Source organism: Ceratotherium simum, chromosome 16 (genome assembly GCF_057802395.1).
Source record: "Ceratotherium simum simum isolate JZ-2026a chromosome 16, ASM5780239v1, whole genome shotgun sequence".
In the NCBI taxonomy this organism is placed as follows: domain Eukaryota; kingdom Metazoa; phylum Chordata; class Mammalia; order Perissodactyla; family Rhinocerotidae; genus Ceratotherium; species Ceratotherium simum.
The window spans coordinates 61,407,795-61,427,198 of NC_141915.1; the positions used below are offsets into that span (position 1 = coordinate 61,407,795).

The 19,404-nt window shown below is 55.5% G+C and overlaps 1 protein-coding gene across 1 annotated transcript; it reads right to left on the reverse strand.

The window, feature by feature from the left end:
* Positions 1 to 429: 429 nt before the first annotated feature.
* On the reverse strand, positions 430 to 13,241 carry P4HB (prolyl 4-hydroxylase subunit beta). Its single transcript, XM_004432865.3, has 11 exons — positions 13,041 to 13,241; positions 10,983 to 11,189; positions 9,102 to 9,235; positions 8,815 to 8,952; positions 4,007 to 4,111; positions 3,699 to 3,824; positions 3,191 to 3,391; positions 2,733 to 2,853; positions 2,437 to 2,618; positions 2,124 to 2,210; positions 430 to 1,308 (listed from the first exon to the last, which is right to left on the reverse strand). The coding sequence occupies exons 1-11, from the start codon at positions 13,189 to 13,191 to the stop codon at positions 1,228 to 1,230; spliced, it is 1,533 nt and encodes a 510-aa protein (XP_004432922.1). The 5' UTR covers positions 13,192 to 13,241; the 3' UTR covers positions 430 to 1,227.
* Between the last annotated feature and the right edge of the window lie 6,163 nt (positions 13,242 to 19,404).

Here is a 19,404-nt window from a genome sequence, read left to right on the forward strand (position 1 = left end):
GCAGTGGCTCGAGGCAGTGGCAGGGAGAGACCACTCTTGCACACCAGACCTGCCCACCTCTGGCTGGGGCTGGATCCATGTGCGGCCACACCCCGTGTCCTGATGTGGCACATGAGCAGAATCCATGTCGTGACTAGACGCCCAAGGAGGGTAACGCCAGTGACAGCCGTCACAGGGAAACCAGCCCCACGGCACACCCCCAAGCCCCTCCACTTGGTGACATAGAGGTGACCCCACCCAGGCCGTGCACACTCCACAACAGCTCAGCAAACTGTGAGCACAAGACTCGTGCATGCTTCTGTTTGCACCATGCTCTAAGAGGTGTCTCAGTTAAGAGTGGCCCCACCAAGCCCACCTTCTCTCTTCAGAGTTGGAATTCAAGCCCCAGGTCCCGAGGCCTAGAGAGACTGTAAAGCAGAGACAACCACAGGTAGTAAAATTTCAACTTTATTTGGCCAATGTGTTCAATTCCAATATTGTGGTAGAAATGCCTGAAGAACTATCAACATTTGATTTGGCTCAAGCATCCTGGGCCGTCTCCCAGCCTGGAAATGGAGGGTCCTGGCTCTGCCTGGCACAGGCCTCAGGCCACCCTGGAAGTCACAGAGCAATGACAAGCCTGGCTTGGGGAGGGAGGGGAGACAGGGCCCAGCCAGCACCCACCCCCGCCCCCACAACAGAGACCCGAGGTCTCCATTTAACCAAGAGGCAAGAGCCACACTCAGTCATGGCACTGGTGTGAGGTGAAAGTGACTCATCCAGCCTGGCAGCCTCGCTTGGTCCCTCCCCAGGCGGGGACATGAGTCTCCAGGGAGGCCCGACCAAGGTGGAACAGGCACCCTGACGTCCAAAAATGTCTCAAAATCCCACAGATGGAATTTTTTTAAAGTGATACAGGAAGGTGACATTGCCAGCCTGAGATTCCAAAACATTTCAGCGAGCACTCTGGACAAAACCGTGTACAAAAAAGTACATCACAATTAAAAAAAAAAATGGCCCACCAAGGTGGGCTGGCCTGGAGATAAATCCCTTTCCAAAAGTTGAAAAGCAAAAGGAAGAGACGGGTTTAAATTTACATGTGTTAGAATGAAGCGTTGCCTCAGAAAAATTCCCTGCATTTCCGATCGATGCTCCCTCCTTCTGAGAGTCTACAGGCTTCCAGAGGCTGTGCTGCTGGGATGCAGACCACTGAGACTGTTTGGGGGTGCCCAGGTCTGGTTTCCTGTATTACAGTTCATCTTTCACAGCTTTTTGATCATCATCTTCCTCCAGATCAGGCTCTTCCGCTTCTTCTAGATCTTCTAGATCCTGGGATGTAGGAAGAAAAGGGCAGGAAGTGAAAGCTCAAGCCCCCCACACACCTCGCCCAGCAGGGACCAGCTGGCCACGCGGCCACGAGCTGCCAGCTGCCATCCCTCTGAGCAGGTGCAGGGGCTTCTGTCTACGAAGCAGGATGGGCCTGCACTGTGGGGAGCCTGGGATCCCAGATCACACCTTCCAGTGGGTGAGCACAGGGGAAGTCCTAGGATGAAGACCAAGCACAGGAGCCGCTGGTGTGCAACGTCCACCCCACCCAGCCCCTGAGACTTGTGGGGCCAGTGACCACAGCTGCCCGGGCACTCCTCAATCTGATCCCATTCCACTCGGCAGCCCATGTGGGTGCCTCAGCAGATCCACTCCCCATCCCACTTCCCCAGTGCTTCCAGGCAGGCACTGCCAGCCTGAATGACCATCCTCTCCAGTCCCTGCCTCAAATGTCCTGCTAGTCACCAGCACCCACCCCTGCCATGCCCTCTTGGCCTGGGCACACTTCTGACACCCTCTCTGCCCTCCCTGGCTGACCCGGACAGGCCCAACCTCCTGCCGCATGCCCAGCATAGAGCCTCAGCCACCAGGCTGGGGAAAAACATTTGTGTCCAAGTCAGGGAACCGTGTGGGATGAGCCTGAGAAGACTTCACAGGCAAACACCAGCATTTAAAGACCCTCCCAAACCACTGTACGCAGAAGTGCTGACTGAGAAGACTGTGCACACACGTGTCTCCAGCGGCGCCTGAGCAAGCACATCCCGTGGACAGCAAGGTGGGGCCCCAGAAGCTGGCAGGGTCTGGTGACCACCACTTACATCGTCATCTCCTGCCCCGTCCTGGCCACCACTCTCCAAGAACTTCTTAAAACCATCTAGTGTCCGCTCCCCATTGTAGTCGATGACCTGTGAGGAGGGAGTGTGAGAAGCAGGAAGCTGGTCCTGCCCTGACGGACACCAAGGCAGTGCCTGACCCTCCCTGCAGAAAGGCAGGGTCCTGAAGTGGGCCTCAACTCTCCTCCACACACCCCTTCCTGTCCCCAGCCCCCTTCGATGACAGAGGCCAGAGCTGGGAGGTCCCAGTGTCCCAACCCCCTAATCACCAGCCCCAAGCCTCGTCTGGAAGCCGCACCGTCCTGTCCGCGCTGGCGGGGAAGAACTTGAGTGTGGGGAAGCTGTGCACTTTGACCGCCTCCACCTCATTGGCTGTCGAGTCCATTTTGGCGATGACGATATTTTCATGGTCCTTGTACGCCTCTCCCAGCTTATCCCAAATGGGAGCCAACTGTTTGCAGTGACCACACCATGGGGCGTCTGAGAGAAAGCAGTTCTGAGTCTCCCTGGGCCAGGAAGCCACATTCCCGCCCGCCCCAGCCCAGGCTCTCTGTGGAACAGACAAACCCAGGAAGCTAAAGAGGCTTCACTTACAGAATTCCACAAAGACATTCTTTTTCTCATCAAAAGCAACCTCTTCAAAGTTTTGCCCAACCAGCACTTTGACAGGCTGTTTGTCCCAGTCCTCAGGCAGCTCCTGGCTCATCAGGTGGGGCTAGAGGGCAGCAGAGTAGGGTCAGGGACGGCGGGCCTGCCACAGACCCCACTGCCCCACAGAGCCCCCAGCCCCCTCGTGGGGGAACATGACTGCCCTCAGCTGACCAGAACTGCTCATGGAGCCTCAGGAGAGGACCAAGCCCATGAAGTCAGGGCTGCTCCGTGCTCCCCAGGCAGTGGGACTAGGACAACCATTTTTACACCGTCTATGGGCCATGTCCTCAGGATTCTATGCTCACGTTTTCAGACACTTTGAGGATGCAGCCGCGGGAAGCCTCGGACACTAAGTGCCAAGAGGCCAGTGCAGGCCCCACCCCAGGACACGGCTCCCCCACCTTGATCTTGCCCTCTAGGAAGCGGTGGCAGAACTCCGTGATCTTCTCTGCTGTCAGCTCGTCTGACTCTGGCTTGTACTTGGTCATCTCCTCCTCCAGGGTGATGAGGCGCACGGCAGGGCACTCCTCCTTCTTCAGGCCAAAGAACTCGAGGATGCGCTGGTTGTCGGTGTGATCGCTGTCGATGAAGATAAACAGGATCTTGGGGGAGAAAAGGGAGGTTGAAAGCAGCACTGGGAAGACGGAAGGTCTAAGGCCTCGTTTCTGCTCTCTCTCACTGCTTCACCGGGAAGCAGACTTGTGCCACTGAAGCTTCTCTCCTCCAACTCAAACTCAGGTACCGCCAGACCGACTGCTGACTGGGAGCAGAGGAGGATGACCCGGCTGACCCCTCCCCAACAGCCTGGACCCCAAGAACAGGCTATCCTGAAAACAGGAGGAAGCCTCAGGACTGCCCTACAACCCTGGGCAGAGCCACTCTGCGAGCCAGCAGCAAAAAGCAGCTCACCTTGCCCTTGAAGCTCTCAGCAGCTTTCTTAAAGTTGCTCAGTTTGCTGTCATAGTCAGACACACTCTTCGGAAGGAACAGCAGGATGTGCGTCTTGATTTCACCTCCGAAAATCTTGGGGGCCGTCTGTATTATAAACATAGGTTACTGGGTCTGAGCTATGAACTAAGCTAGTGACACAGGATATTCTCAGTGGAGCAACAATGGGGTTTCTCTAAGTTTAGGGGGGTCATCCCCAGGGCCAGGACCTCACGACCCTCCCACACCACCCCCACGCTCGACGGGAAGGACCAGCAGGAGAGCCACACCTGCTCGGTGAACTCGATAACCAGTGGCAGCTGGTTGTGCTTGACGAAGTCCAGCAGCTTCTCTTTGGTGACCTCCCCCTCAAAGTTGTTCCGGCCTTCGTCAAACTGTGGACAGAGAGAGAGCCATGAGCACTGAGGTATGCCAAGGTGCTCCAAGAAGCCTCTTGTGGCCTCCAGGCAGCCCGGGCTTGGCCCAGCACAGCAGTCTCGCAGCCTCATCTTGCTATCTGAGGTTTTGAGAGCAATGCAGAGCAGGACCCATGTGCTTCTATCCACAAAGCAAAGCCAAGTAAGGGCTGCAAGGACCAGCATCCTTCTGGGTACTGAGCAACGGTGACATCACCAAGGAGAGCAGGCAGGCTCCCACGGTCAGAACCACAGCAGCTGGCCCAGACCAGCCTCGTTGGCCTCCACACCAGCATGTTCCTAACAGGCCTCAAGAGCCCCATCTCCCAGGCACCACGGAACCCTTGGGTTTTACACACATTACCCTCATCTCCAACTCCTAAAACAGCAGCTCTCAAAGTGTGGGCCATACCCCTGCAGGTCCCAAGACCCTCTCAAGGGCAGCTGCAGGGTCAGAAGGAGTTTCATACACACACTCAGATGGCGCATGCCTTCCCACGCCTTCTCTCCTGAGCGTGCAGTGTGGTTTTATGGAGGCTGCGCAATGGTGACATCCCCACAGACTGAAGGCAAACCAGAACCCAGCTGTCTTCCGTTTAGGAAGACATCAGAGACCAGCAGAAATCTAAAACACCACTTACTACTACAATGTTGTTGTCTGGGAAAAATTAATTTTCATAAAAATGTTATTTTTGATAACATGTAACGGGTTTATTATTGTTACTTTAAAATGAACGAGGGGCCGGCCCTGTGGCTTGGTGGTTAAGTGCGCGCGCTGCAATGCTGGTGGCCCGGGTTCGGATCCCGGGTGCGCATTGAGGCACCACTTCTCCGTCCATCCTGAGGCCGAGTCCCACATACAGCAACTAGAAGGATGTGCAGCTATGACATACAACTATCTACTGGGGCTTTGGGGGGAAAAAATAAAATAAATAAAATCTTTAAAATGAACGAGTTTTTTTTTCAATTTCTCAGTTCTAATTTTGAGCACAATAAAAATTGATAGGTATAAGCCACATAAACAAAAGCTTTTTGGGATCCCTAGTAACATGAAAGGGTTCCAGAAGTCCCAGGGCCATGAAGATGGAGGCCAAGGTGTGGCCTCGGCTCCGGACAGGGAGGGCAGAAACAATTCCTGACCCAGAAAGGCTGATCATGTGCCTGAGCCTTCTCAGGTGAGCAGTTCAGGAGAGCTTCCATCGTCCCACTAAACTCTTCAATGTGACTTGGAGAGGAATGATGCACCCTTCCTTCCTGCTCATTTCCCTTTACACTTCCCCAAAGTAACTTCCAGAGGAGAGGAGCAGGTGGCCACTTCCCACTCCCAGCCCATTATGTTAGAGGCTGACCCTCGGCTCCACCACGAAACTCACTGCTGGGACAGAGCAGGCTGCGGGCCAGGCGCTGAGAGCCCAGGCATGACTCCCAACCCCCAAGCTCTAGCTTCCCCAAACCCGAGAATGTGAAGATGACAACAAGGTGGAAAAGCCAAGGCCAAGAGGCCCTTCAAGTGCATTGTTTAGAAAATGAGAAGCTGGGCCGGCCCCGTGGCTTGGCGGTTAAGTGCATGCGTTCCGCTACTGGCTGCCCAGGTTCGGATCCCGGGCACGCACTGACGCACCACTTGCCTGGCCATGCTGAGGCCGCGTCCCACATACAGCAACTAGAAGGCTGTGCAGCTATGACATACAACTACCTACTGGGGCTTTGGGGGAAAAAAAAGGAAAAAAAAGACCAGAGCTGTTTTTCCTCAGCAAAAAGAGGAGGATTAGCATGGATGTTAGCTCAGGGCTGATCTTCCTCACAAAAAAAAGAAAAAAAAAAAAAGTGAGAAGCTGGCCCTGGCCTCAGGGGTAACGCTGAGCTGCAAAGGGAGGCAAGCAGGCCACCAGTGCCCACTCCTCAGAACTGCATCTCCAGCTCCCTGAACAGTGGGCACTGCCCACCCAATTTCACGGTAAGAAGCCTGAAGAGCAGAGCCACCACACCTGTTCTGGGATGCCATCTTTTTGGTAATGTTGCCACATGACCCTGCATTCACTGTCTACTTTGGTAAAAGACAGCCAGCCCTCCTTTAGCTGGGGAGAGCTGCAGGAGTCCCTGGGTAGAGACCGCCCCGTTTCTGGCCATGGAGGCCAGCCCTGCCAGGCCACAGTGACAATGTCACAGAAAGCCCTGGTGCTGCAGGCAGGGGAGGAGAAGCCCGCCCCATGTCCACTCCTCATCCCCCAGCTTCAAAAAACAAAAAACAAAGTAAAGACCAGAACAAACAAGGGCGCAGGACCATCAGCTCTCATACCAATGCTCCAACCGCCAGTGACCAGGGACCCAACCCGGGACTCACAACTCCAGTTCCGCTGGTACCGCTGCCACCCCTTGCCACCCCTGCCCAGTCCCCGGGGGCAGCACCTGGCTCAGTAAGGCTGCCCACTGTGGCCCCTGGGCAGATAGGAAGCTCCCTCATTGTGAGGAACTGGGCTGAACAGCCTGAAAGGGACCGAGTAAAGGCTGACAAAGGGTGAATGCAAGAGCCGAGGAAAGGGAGACGGCAGGTGGAAACCAGAGAGTCTGGACCCGAGCTGCTTCCTCCTGTCTGTGGAACCCTGTCCATCTGAGCGCAGCTGTGACCTCTACTGACCCGCCCCACACAAAGTCCATAGGCTCTGCCGGGCTCTGCCCAAGGCGACCATGTCATTCAAGCACAGATGCCAGAGCCACCAAGTGGAAGACAAGGCACCATCCACCTGCTGGCAGCAGACCCAGGGGGTCAGCTGTGCCCAGCCTGCGTGGACAGCAGAGAATCGAGGCTGAGAAAAGCATACAGAGATTAGCTAAACAGATGAGCTACCACACCTGAGAGTCCTTGCAGAACAAGAAACAATCATTCTAACCTTCAGGGACACTTGATCACCAAAACTACCGATCCAGTGTGAAATCTGTCACTCCAGATTTTAAGGGTGATGGAAAAAAATCCTATGGACTGAATTGATGACAGAAAATTTACAAGTTTCAACAGGGCTCAGAGAAACTCTCCCCTGCTCTCTCAACCTAAACTTTAGGACATGACTCACGACTTTCTCTTTAATATCCCAAGACTTTCTGTTAACTCAACTTCATCCAACACTTCATGGTTTTGTCCTAACCAGATGTCTAAATACAACTTCCTGGGCACCTCTGCAATGACAATTGACTGATTCAGCAATTCTATTCCCTCTAGGAAACATTGTGAGGGCTTCCACTGAGTAAAGAGAGGGTGCATGATGTCTTGAGTTTTTTCGAGGAAGGGGCTATAGAAACAGCTGAACAAGCACACAGAAAGAATCACCCCAGCCCCCTGGGCGTTCCCAGTCCTCTGCAGTGCTGCAGGGAGAGGCCCTGACACCCGCCCGACAGTCCCAGGCAAGGCGCTAGACGCCCCGCAACCACTATAGAAAGCTAACCGGTTCCTCATTTCAAAGTCCCCTCGCCCCGGCCCATCAAGCTGTTCCACGAGTGGAGAGCACACACAACAGCCTCAGGCCATTTCTGACCACCTGGTTACTACTTCACTGTAACTCTAAACCTACCTTCTTCCCATGGGGACAAAACAGGAGTCAACTGCCCTGTCACCACCCCTGAAGACATGCCTCCTGCCCCTGCCTGCCCTCTGGTTCCTTCTCTCACAGCTCTCTCCTCCTCCACTCTGAAGCGTGCTACTGAATGGCATGAATCACCATCAGCCAGTCCAGGGACAGCTGTGTTCCAAGAGCATGGTGCTCGGCTGGCCCCAGTCCCACTGTCTGGTGGCTAAGATAAGAGACAAAGACCCCGGGACCAGCCGGGTAGCTCAAGCGGTTAAATGCACATGTTCCGCTTCAGCGGCTCAGGGTTCGCAGGTTCAGATCCCAGGTGTGCACCGACGCACCGCTTGCCAAGCCGTGCTGTGGCGGCATCCCATATAAAGTAGAGGAAGATGGGCAAGGATGTTAGCCCAGGGCAAGGCTTCCTCAGCAAACAGAGGAGGATTGGCAACGGATGTTACCTCAGGGCTGGTCTTCCTCAAAAAAAAAAAAAAAAAAAGAGAGGCGGGGGAGAGAGAGAGAGAGAGAGACTCCCATCACCCCTTCGGTAATGCCATGTAGACATGTATCCTGGCAAGACACCCGCACCAGCGCTCTCTACGAAGAGAAAGTGCAGCAGGATGAGGGGCTGTGGGCAGGGCTTTGCCATCAGGGTGGGAACATGCACCCCAAGAGCTAAAACTCCAGAGTCTCCATTTGGGGTGAAGAAAAAGTTTCGGAAAAAGGAGCAATGGTTGCACAACAATGTAAATGTAATTAATGCCACTGAATCACGTACTTAAAAATGATTAAAACAGCAAGTTTTGTTACATATGTGTTGCCACGGTTTTTTCAAAAAAAGCTAACACTCCAAAGCAGCTCTGATTTCATAAAACACAGCACTGGGGCTGCCACAGAAGCCAGAACAAAGGAACCACAACTGAAGGGCTGAAGGCCACTGTCTCACTGGTGCCTATGGTCTGATGTTGCAAAAGTCACCTTCGATAGTCAGTCCTGCGGTCCAGTGGTTCGGCATCACCTGGGCAAGGTTCTCCAGGTGCTTGCAGCGATAAGGAAAGCAACTCTACCCACCCAGAGCAGCACCTCCACTACCCTGGGCAGAGCTGCCTGCAGGCCACTCACCTTCTTAAAGAGGACAACCCCATCCCTGTCCAGCTGGTATCTGGAGAACACATCACTGTTGGACGTGATCCCAAAGGGTATGTCATCAATGGCCTCGGCTGCCAGCAAGAACTGCTTGGCAAAGTCTGACTCCACGTCCTAGAGAAGAGAACCAGAGGTGGCCGCATGCCCCAACACCAAAGACCCTTGCCCAGGTCAGCAGCAGGGCAGACCACAGTGCCCAGGCCACGGGGCCCCCTCCTCCAAACACAGGGTAAGAAGACCTGAGATGATTCGGAAGACTCTACCTTGAAGAAACCAATGACGGTCACCTCGCTGGACTCCACCAAGGCCTCTGCAGCAACCCTATCAGGCAGCATGGTGGCAGCAGGGCCTGTACGCTTCTTCAGCCAGTTCACAATGTCCTCAGCTTCTCTGCCAGCTGCACCCAAAAACATGTAGGGTCCACTTGAAACCAGGGTGGCCTACCTCCCCGCCCATCCTCATCTCAGCTCTCTGCCAAAACCAGAGCAAGATATCCTTACACAAACAAGGCATCTTGTCTATGCACCCGTCCAAATTCCAGGGCTACAAAGGCTTTTCTGTGTATGTGAGAGACTGCAGTTGTGTTTAAAGGAGGGAAAAAGGCAGTGGTTACCTCTGCATAACAAGATTACAAGTCTTTTTTTCCTAATCCCTTTGCATTGTCTAAATTTTCCTTGACATTTACATTCATTAAACACACACACACTCCCTCCCCCCCCCCCCCCCCCGGTGGTCTTACACTACGTTTCATCTTAATTAGAGATGTGGTAACATTGGAGGGAAAAAAAAAAAAAAAGGCTGATGAGTAAGTCGGCCTCAATGCCAGCCCTCCCCGGGTGAAAACAGGCTGAGCTCTGCCCTGCCTTATGCACCCAGGTTGGTCAGCTTCCTCGGCTGTGGCCTGCCCTACACACCTCTGGGACTAGTAAGATGAAAGAGATCACGCACTTGGACACCACCCAAAGCAGATGAAACTAAGAGGAGGAAGCCTGATCCTCCTGGGACTGAGGCTAATGACTCTCCTTCCCCCTCATTGGGTCTGACTACCTGGTCCAACTTGGGAAGAGCTGCTGAATCTCACATTTAGAACCACTCTGCCGAGTGGCAGCAAAAGCCGGGTCATGAGTTACAGGGGAAATTAGAAATAACTGTCTCGGGCCGGCCCTGTGGCTTGGTGGTTAAGTGCGCGCGCTGCAATGCTGGCGGCCCGGGTTCGGATCCCGGGTGCGCATCGAGGCACCACTTCTCCGTCCATCCTGAGGCCGAGTCCCACATGCCGCAACTGGAAGGATGTGCAGCTATGACGTACAACTATCTGCTGGAGCTTTGGGGGGAAAAAATAAAATAAATAAAATCTTTAAAAAAAAAAAAAAAAGAAATAACTGTCTCATCTACAAAACCTGAGTGTTAGCGACGGGATCATGGTAACTCCAGACAAGGCACTTCTGGTTCCAAAAGTGAAAACAAATAAAAACAGGAACAACAGAACACGGAGAGGATCAGAGTTGCTGACCTCAGAATTAACAAGATGGGCTGCTCCAGAAAATTCTGACAGATGAGCCACGGAACTGGTTTTACAGACAAAAGATTCTCCTTTTGTCACTGGTACTGACCCGGCGGGCTACAAAGGGGTCCAGCCCCCAAGAAAGCAGCCTCAGAGGTGTGCTGAGCAGGGGCTGAGGGCTTGTGCCACAGACAGAGCTGGGCTTGAATTCAAGCTCTGCCATGACAGGCAGGTGACATTGGCCTGTTACTCGGCTGCTCTCAGCCTCAGCTCTCCCCCTGGAAAAGGCCCTCAGCACTTGCCTTGGTGGCTGGCATACTCGATGGTCAGCAATCGCCACACTTGTTGCTCCATGTGGTCAGAATAGCCCCAGCTTCCCTTTCCTCGCTCGTCAATCTTAGGACAAGCCTCAGCCTGCTATCCACCCTCACAAGATGTCCCTTTCCAGTTGAGAGATTCTGGGATGAAAGAAATTTCCTCACACAACCTAAAGAGGCTGAACTAGACTGAGAACCCAGTCCAAGAACAGGTTCCCCTCCATGCCTCTGAAAATGGGCCTCCCCACCTCTCAGTCTATCTTCCAAGGCCTGTGGACAAAGCCCTCTCTACAGGCAATTCAAGAGCAGTGCTGCAGTCACACCTGTGTATTCTTTAGGGGAAGCTGTGTCTCCGTTCTTGAAGAACTTGATTGTAGGGTAGCCACGGACACCATACTGCTGGGCCAGATCAGACTCTTCAGTGGCATCTACCTTTGCCAATCTGATCTCGGAACCTTCTGCCTTCAGTTGCCCGGCTGCTTTGGCGTACTCAGGGGCCAGAGCCTTGCAGTGGCCACACCAAGGAGCATCTGAAAAAGAAAGCAGGACGCTGAAAGCAGCACTCGATCCAATCTCACTGCTTCCTTTCCCTTCTCTGTCAGTACTTCCCTTCATAAAAACCTTATCTGCTCACCAAGATGACCCTCTGAATGCACAAGGCTGGGCTAAGAGGTTAGTGCTCTAGAGCAATATCAGGACAGAGGCCATGAATGACAAACCAACACCGCTCTCTGCTTTGTCACCGCCAGCACAGGAAGACAAACTTTTTAATCACTAGTAACTTCCTATTACCTTCAGGCTATTAGGGTGGACACGTCCCTGGAATTTCCTTCAGGAACACAGATAAGTTAAGAAGCTAAGGCTGTAGCAGCTGTGTACTCAGTAAGACCAATCAGGAATAAGTGATAGACATCTGTACACACCTGCCTGAGACTCACATTTAATTTTATTGTTTTTCCCCCAAAGCCCCAGTAGATAGTTGTCTGTCATAGCTGCACATCCTTCTAGTTGCTGTATGTGGGACGCGGCCTCAGCATGGCCGGAGAAGCGGTGCGTCGGTGCGCGCCCGGGATCGAACCCAGGCCGCCAGCAGCGGCGCACGTGCACTTAACCGCTAAGCCACGGGGCCGGCCCAATTTATTTATTTATTTTTTAAGATTTATTTATTTATTGTAAGGAAGATCAGCCCTGAGCTAACATCTGCCAATCCTCCTCTTTTTGCTGTGGAAGACCGGCCCTGAGCTAACATCCGTGCCCATCTTCCTCCACTTTATGTGGGACACCGCCACAGCATGGCCTGACAAGCAGCGCGCCAGTGCGCGCCTGGGATCTGAACCTGGGCTGCCAGCAGCAGAGCGCGCGCACTTAACCGCTACGCCACGGGGCTGGCCCGAGACTCACATTTAAAACTGACTCCACACCGTGGGAACAGGACTCTTTCTCGACTAAGACTAACAGCTGTGTTGGGCCTAAGATTTCCACCTGAGATAGCCAGGGCTTAAACACAAACACAAACAAAGGTTTTGCATTCTGGCTGACAACACTGCTGAACAGAAGATAGCTGTCAGGGGTTGAAGGTGTGTTGGGCAGGAGCAGGTGCTTTGGAGATGGGTCCAGGTGAGCCATTGGAGGCTGGACTCTGGCGTGTTCATTTGTATTTGTGGTTCCTCTCCATGCCTCTAATAATTTTATTTATTTTTCCCCCAAAACCCCAATAGATAGTTGTATGTCATAGCTGCACATTCTTCTAGTTGCTGTATGTGGGACGCGGGCTCAGCATGGCCGGAGAAACGGTGCGTCGTTCCGCGCCCGGGATCCGAACCCGGGCCGCCAGCAGCGGAGCGGGCGCACTTAACCGCTAAGCCCCCGGGGCCGGCCCCCCTCCATGCCTCTAAAGGAGTCGACCCTATGTTTCTTAGGCTGACACAGAGATCCTGCCGTGTGGACGTCAGGCACAAAGGCATGTCCTGGCTGTCCGCCCGCGGTCACCCTTAGGGTCCAGCTCCAGCAGGAGGGATGCCCCCAGGACACTGGCAGCGCGGGGACGCTGACAGCAGGCCTGTGGGCAGTTCCAGCCCGAGGATGAGTCTCCCGAGGGGCTGCGAGTCAGCGCGTCTAGGGTTGGCTGGAATGCCGACAGCCCTGAAGACCTCAACCCGCCGCCAGGCCGGGGGTAGGAGGCTACAGAGGGGCGCCTGACCCTCCGTCCCCCTGGCCCCACCCTGTGCCCCTTCCGTCTGCCCCGTCCCGCCTGCGCCCCCTCCATCTCCCCTCCCGACCCTCCGTCTCCCCTGCGCTCCGGCCCTCTTTCCGCCCCTCCGTCACCTCTGTGCCCACCCCGCGGCGGCAGCGAGGCCCGGCCCAACCCGGGCAGCACTCACAAAACTCCACCAGGAGGTACTTGTGGGCCGCCAGCGCCTCCTCGAAGTTGCCCTTGTGGAGCACCAGGACGTGGTCCTCCTCCTCGGGGGCCCCGGCGCCCGCGCGGGACAGGGCAGCCAGGGCCAAACAGAGTAGAGCGCGGCGCAGCATGTCGGCAGCGGGTGCAGCACTCCAGTTGGCGCCGCCGGACAGCAAGGCCACGAGAGCGCGCGCCGCCCGCCCCGCCCTTATAAACACGGCCGCCGCGCGCGCGCCCGCCAGCGCCCGCCCGGGATTGGTCAGCGCGCTCCGGGGCTCGCCTCCGCCGCGCTCGGATTGGATACCCACACTGGCCCCCGCCCCAGATTCGGAATCTCTACGGAGGCCTCCCTCGCCGTCGCCCAGGATTGGCCGAGTAGCTCGCGCTCGCAGTCTTCCTCAGCCTCTCATTGGCTCCCGACGGAGAACTTTCTCTCTCTCGACTTGTGACTGGTGGTTTTCCCCCACACCTTCCGCGGGTCTGGAATGGCTGCCACCTTCAGAGGCCCGGGCTCTGCGGCTCCTGATTGGCCAAGAGACGCGTCCTCTCCGCGCGATCCTCCGTCGAACGTGGCAGTGGGGCGGAGTCCCCAGCCGAGGGGCGGAGCTGCGCCTGCGCCACCGAAACCCCTCGTGTTGCATTCTGACTGGACCGCGTATCCGTAACTGGCACCGCCCCCCCCCCGACTCCGCGGTCCGGAAGCTGGGCTGACGCAACTTCCGGCGCGCGTGTTGCTCGTGCGGCGGTTGCTCGGGGGGCTGGGCTGGGGCGCGGGTTGCGGGCCGCGGTGGGGGCTGGTCGGGCCCGGGCGCAGAGGCAGCGCGCGGAGGGGCGACCGAGGCCGGACGCGATGGGACCGGGAAGGCCCGGAAGGAGGGCCACCGGAGTTGGGCCCGGGAACCGAGAGCCCCAGCGAAGGCGGAAGGAGAGGGGGTTGGGCCGTCACACCTGAAGGTCCAGAAACGAGGTGGACGCTGCGCTGGGGCTGAGCGGGCCGCGGAGGAGCCCTCGGGGTCCGCCGGGTGAAAGGCTCTAGGGCGACATGTACCCTGCGGTGTCTCGCTCTGTCCCACTGTGCCACACCCCGCGGAGCTGTCCCTCTTGGTGCGTGTCCGGCGCTCGGCCTCCGGCCCCACGCCGCTCCTTCCCACTCGCGCTGTCTGCAGACCGCGCCTCCAACACATTTGTCGCTAGCTGCCACTGAGGCTACTGGGCACTTGAAATCTGGCCCGACTGAGACGGGCTGTGGGTGCAACGCACACCAGACTTCAAGACTGAGTTCAGGAAAAAGAGTGTACGATGTTCTCTTAATGGTTTTTGTTATATTGACTTGTTGGAATGATATTTTGTATATATTGGTTTAATTAAAGATATTTAAATTAATTTCACTTGTTTCTTTTTGAACTTTTTTTTTTAACGTGGCTTCTGGAAAATTTAAAATAATATACGTAGCTCGAATTTTATTCTTGTTCGGCGCTGCTGCAGATGGATGAGCTCTCCCTTTCCCTGACTGCTTGGACCCTTCCACCACCTCTGGCTGCCCTGGCCACCCCGACACTTCCAACACTTTTCTTCTCCAGGAGCATCTCATCTTCATTTGTTCACTTCCTTGTTACAAAACACCAGCACCACTGATTTTAAGACTCATCATCAATTTAATAACTTGGCAGGAAAAGGGGAAAGACTCCCACGTTAAATGTACACGTTGGCTCTAACAACATCCTGATTTCAGAAACGGTCAAACAGAAGAAAGATGCTTTCGTGCTTTTGAGAGTTTGCATTTGTTGATACATTGCTCTTGAGGGCGTGTTTTCTCACCTCTCCTATGGGGGACTCCCTCAACCCAAATACGAATTCTGCAAGATCAAGACCAGGTTCTCTGGGCCGGCCCCGTGGCTTAGCAGTTAAGTGCGTGCGCTCCGATGCTGGCAGCCCGGCTCGCACCGACGCACCACTTCTCCGGCCATGCTGAGGCTGCGTCCCACATACAGCAACTAGAAGGATGTGCAACTATGACATACAACTATCTACTGGGGCTTTGGGGGAAAAATAAATAAAAATTAAAAAAAAAAAAAAGACCAGGTTCTCTGTGCCCCTCCCCCAGTGCCAGTAGAGCAAGGGTCAGGCAGAGGTGGTTGTACCTGCTGGGATACTTGCACAGGGGTGACTTTACAGGAGCTGGAACTTTTGGCATAGAAAGGCTATGAACATGTACCTTGACAGGCGCCAGTCTCCACCCCAGCTCAGCGTGGCCCTGGCCTGGGAGCTTGCCCACTGAACAACAGCTCTTCCTAATCTGCTAATTGTGGCCACGGTCCCCTCTGCTCTCTGGGGACCGGTGGGGATTGCCACATGCCTGCTGCCCTATCTACAAACGTTTTTGTGATTGCCATGACCCTGTTTTACCACAATTTGGGGCCTGAGACATGGGACATTTGTATCCCGTCTAGATTTCAGAGGCGCTCAAGAAGTTAGAGTTTAGATGCCTAAATACTGGGGCTTGGGCCGGCCCCGTGGCTTAGCGGTTAAGTGCGAGCGCTCTGTTGCTGGCAGCCCAGGGTTCGGATCCCGGGCGCGCACTGATGCACCACTTCTCCGGCCATGCTGAGGCCGCGTCCCACATACAGCAACTAGAAGGCTGTGCAACTATGACATACAACTATCTACTGGGGCTTTGGGGAAAAAAATAAATAAATAAATTTAAAAAATAAAAATAAATACTGGGGCTTGAGTCTTTCTGGTTGATGGGGAGAGAGTGCAGGGATTTGAGATAACCACAATGTTGATTGGTTTGTGACAGTTTGTAGGCAGCTTAGCCCCACGCATACAGTAAAGGATTTACAAAAGATGAGAACATTGGGCCCAAGAGGAGGCCAGACATGGACAAAGACCCAAGCTGTGGCTGTGGTTGAGCCTCATTCTGGCTGAGTGTGGGCCTGCATAGCTGAAGCCAAGGGCAGTTGGAACACACCTTGATGCAGGTGATGACAGGGCTGCTGTTCTGCAGCCCAGGTGGCCACAGCCAAGTCAATGTTCTGTGAAATCCAGGGCCTAACCAGGACTCTGGCCTGGACAGGACAAAGTATTTTGACACCTTGGCAGCATTGATGTGCATTCTCCTCTCTGCCTGCCTTGAACTGGCCTCATGCACCGACCCGTGCAGGAGCAGCCAAGCAGGGTTCTCAAAAAGCTGGAGGGAAGCCTGGTTTGGATATGGACTGAGATCCCTGGGCTCTATGGGGTTGGTCAGCAGCTGGGTGAGGTGCAGGGGTGCAGTCAGCCACTCAGAACACAAGCTGGGTTCACTAAACACCTGCAGGCCTCAGCTCTGAGGGGAGGGCCAGCATCTGGCTCCTTTTTCCAGAGGCCCACTTGCATGCCTTCCAAGAGCACCTCTGGGGAAAGGCGATGGGGCCATGTTCACCCATGTGCCCCAGGCCATGAGCTGGAGTGCGCCCTTGGAGGTCAGGGCTTGCCTGTCCTTGTGGCTGTTCTCTGGCATCTTTCTGTGTCCTTTTTTTTTGTGAGGAAGATTGGCCCTGAGCTAACATCCACTGCCAATCTTCCTCTCTTTGCTTGAGGAATAGTGGCCCTGAACTAATATCTGTGGCAGTCTCCCTCTATTTTGTATGTGGGACGCCTCCACAGCATAGCTTGATGAGTGGTGTAGGTCTGTGCCCGGGGTCTGAACCTGTGAACCCCAGGCTGCCAAAGCAGAGCACACCGAACTTAACCACTACACCACTGGGCTGGTCCGCTCTGGCATCTCTCTGGACCAGCACAGCTGCTTCAGGATGTCCTCCAGGGGTCTCTCAACACTCGGAGAAGGTGCCCATTAAATACAGGTTCAACTACTGAGTGATCAAATGTTTTGATAAATACTACTCTCAAAAATAGAGTTCTCAGACTAAAACAACTCCCTCTTAACCTGTGATGGAGTTGGAGGTATAGCGGGAGCTAACAGCAGGCTTGAGGACTCAGAAAGTGCTCACTCAGCCACTGAGGGTCAGCTCCTGACTGCAGGTTCCCACTGCCGAGCAGCAGCAGGGGACAGAGGGCTGTGCCATGGGCCATGCAGCCCTCACATGGGAGAGCTGGGGCATAGGTAAGAGGGAGACCTGGAGGCAGGCACAGAGGTGAGCCTGGCGCCGGCGCACCGCAGGGCCTTGACTGTAGAGAGGGGCTGTGTTGGGCATGAGAAGACTCTTGTCAGTCACAGTAACTGGTGATTAGTGGGTCACATCAAAGGCCCTGAGCTGGAATCTACTGGCACTCTCCTCAGTGGAAGAAGGGTCCATCTGGGGGAGGCTGAGGAGGTGGAAGCTTGAGGAATACTGGAGGCCATGGACAGAGGGCAGCGTGTGGCTCACTGGGGTGGGGAGGCCAGGCCTGGGAACAGCAGGCTGTACAGACGGGTTTGGGGTGGGACCAGGAGGATCAGGTTAGACTTGGGCCCCAAGAGACACATCATGCTGGTCTGAAGGTGCCACCTCACGTTCTCCTTCACCAGGGGAGGAGTCAGAACAAAGTCCTGGCTGCTGGCAGTGTGCCTAGACAACGCAGCGCTCAGGGTCTGAGTTCACAAGTCTAACTAAAGCTGGGCAAAGTCAAGAGCAAAAATAGGAGGGCTTTTGGCCAGAAGGAGCCTAAGAAGGACCTTGCCCAATAAACCGAAGTGCTGACAGCACAGGCTGACCCTGGGTTTGAACCTTTTAGGAAGTGAATTGGGAGAGCTGAAGTGGCTGTGGCCAGACCCAGGTCTGCTATGGGTCAGCTGAGATGGTAGCTGCTGCCTGGGGACCTTACTCCTCTGGAGATAGGGAGGTGTTTTGGGGATAGCCACATCTGAGTTTAGTGTGAAAGGCCTTGGGCCTCAGAGCCCAGAGCTATGCAATCTCATCGCCTCCCCCTTTCTGAGCCTGTCCCCCTTGGCTTGGGGCAGCCTGGTTCTGGGAGAGGCTGGTTAGGGTCTTTGCCCCCTGTAGAATCAAAAGCTGGGGGCTGCAAGTGCTTCCTGCGGCTGCTCTTGGATCTACATCTGGGCCAGGTGCTGCAGGAAATGCATTTGGTCATGTCATCTAGCATAGTGCCCAGCCTCCAGGATCCCACAGGGTCCCTGGTAAGGAGGGCCAAGGAGGTGACAAGCCCTGTGGGAGCTGTCTTGGCACAAGCATGTGGTCACTGACGTGGGAGGCGACAGGGCATCTCCCCGTCCACCCCAGCTAGTGATAAGCTCCTGGCACGGCGACTCACCCTGCTGTTAAGCACTGGGAAGAGTGGCAGGCCCTGGAGGTACCGCCAGGGGAGGGCTCTAGGACATCAGTCTCCAGCCCCACTGCCTAAGTGTGACACATAACCACTTTTCTAACCGGCTCAGACCAGAGAGAGCAGGTTTTGCAACTGGTGTCACTCCAGAGAAGTGGGAGTTTCTAAAACTGACCCTCTGGAGCTTGGGTTACCCATCTGCCCTTTCCCAGCCCAGGGCTGGGGAGGGGCTGTCACAGTCACTGGGTGCCCTTGGGTGTGGTGCTCAGAGAGACGGTAGCACCATCCTTGCCACCCCCAGGTCCTCTAGAGAGCCTGTGGGTCAGCGGGACTAGCTGAAAAGTGCGCGGGGCCTCTGGCAGCCTTTCAGGGCTCCCCTGGCCACTCTTGTGCACCTCCACCCAGCGAAGGTCCTCAGTATCCTCTCGTCCACACCACCTCGCCTATTCCACCTTTGGACCCCTGACCCCGCCCAGTCCTAGCAGGCACTGGGGTTTAGCTAGGCTTCCACGCCGCCGGCTCGGTCAACCATGCAAACCATGCAGCCGCCGGACCGACTTCCCCTCCACCCTTCCGCCCCAGCAGCGGGCTCGCCCACGCACTCCGCGGTTGGGGCCAGCGGGGTCCGTCTTCCCAAGGGCGCCTCCCCCACCCCGTGGACCAACAGCTTGGAGTCGATGTCTCTGGGATTCCTGGGGACCTAGTTGTCCCATTTGTTCCTAGGTACTGCTTCTTGCGGAGCTCGGGAGGCCCCAGCGAGGTTCTTCTTTGGGGTTAGGGCGTTTCCTCCGCGAAGCCGGATGGAGGCTGCGCGCGGGGCTCGGGGGCCCGCGCGAACGCCAGCGGGCACGCCCCACCCTCCCCCTGCAGTGCTCTGCGCGCCTGCGGCACTTCGGGCAGGCTCCACGTCTGCACCGCTCAGGCGGCAGCGCTGGCCAGGCGGGCAGGCCGAGTGAGGCTGGTGTGACCGAGAAACGGCTTTAAATCCATACTCCTTCAACAGCCGCAGGGGCAGTGGCCACGCACCTGGCTGTTGGCCGTCCTGGGGGCGCCCCTTCTTCCTTGCTGCCCGCCCAGCC

Bases quoted from the DNA above. Each gene is read 5' to 3' on its own strand.
- P4HB (XM_004432865.3), bottom strand. From the start codon at position 13,191: ATGCTGCGCCGCGCTCTACTCTGTTTGGCCCTGGCTGCCCTGTCCCGC. The intron at 9,236-10,982 runs GTGTGACTGCAG...TTTTGGGTGCAG, and splicing joins TTCCCCTAAAGAATACACAG to CTGGCAGAGAAGCTGAGGAC. The intron at 3,825-4,006 runs GTGTGGCTCTCC...TTTATAATACAG, and splicing joins TTATCGAGTTCACCGAGCAG to ACGGCCCCCAAGATTTTCGG.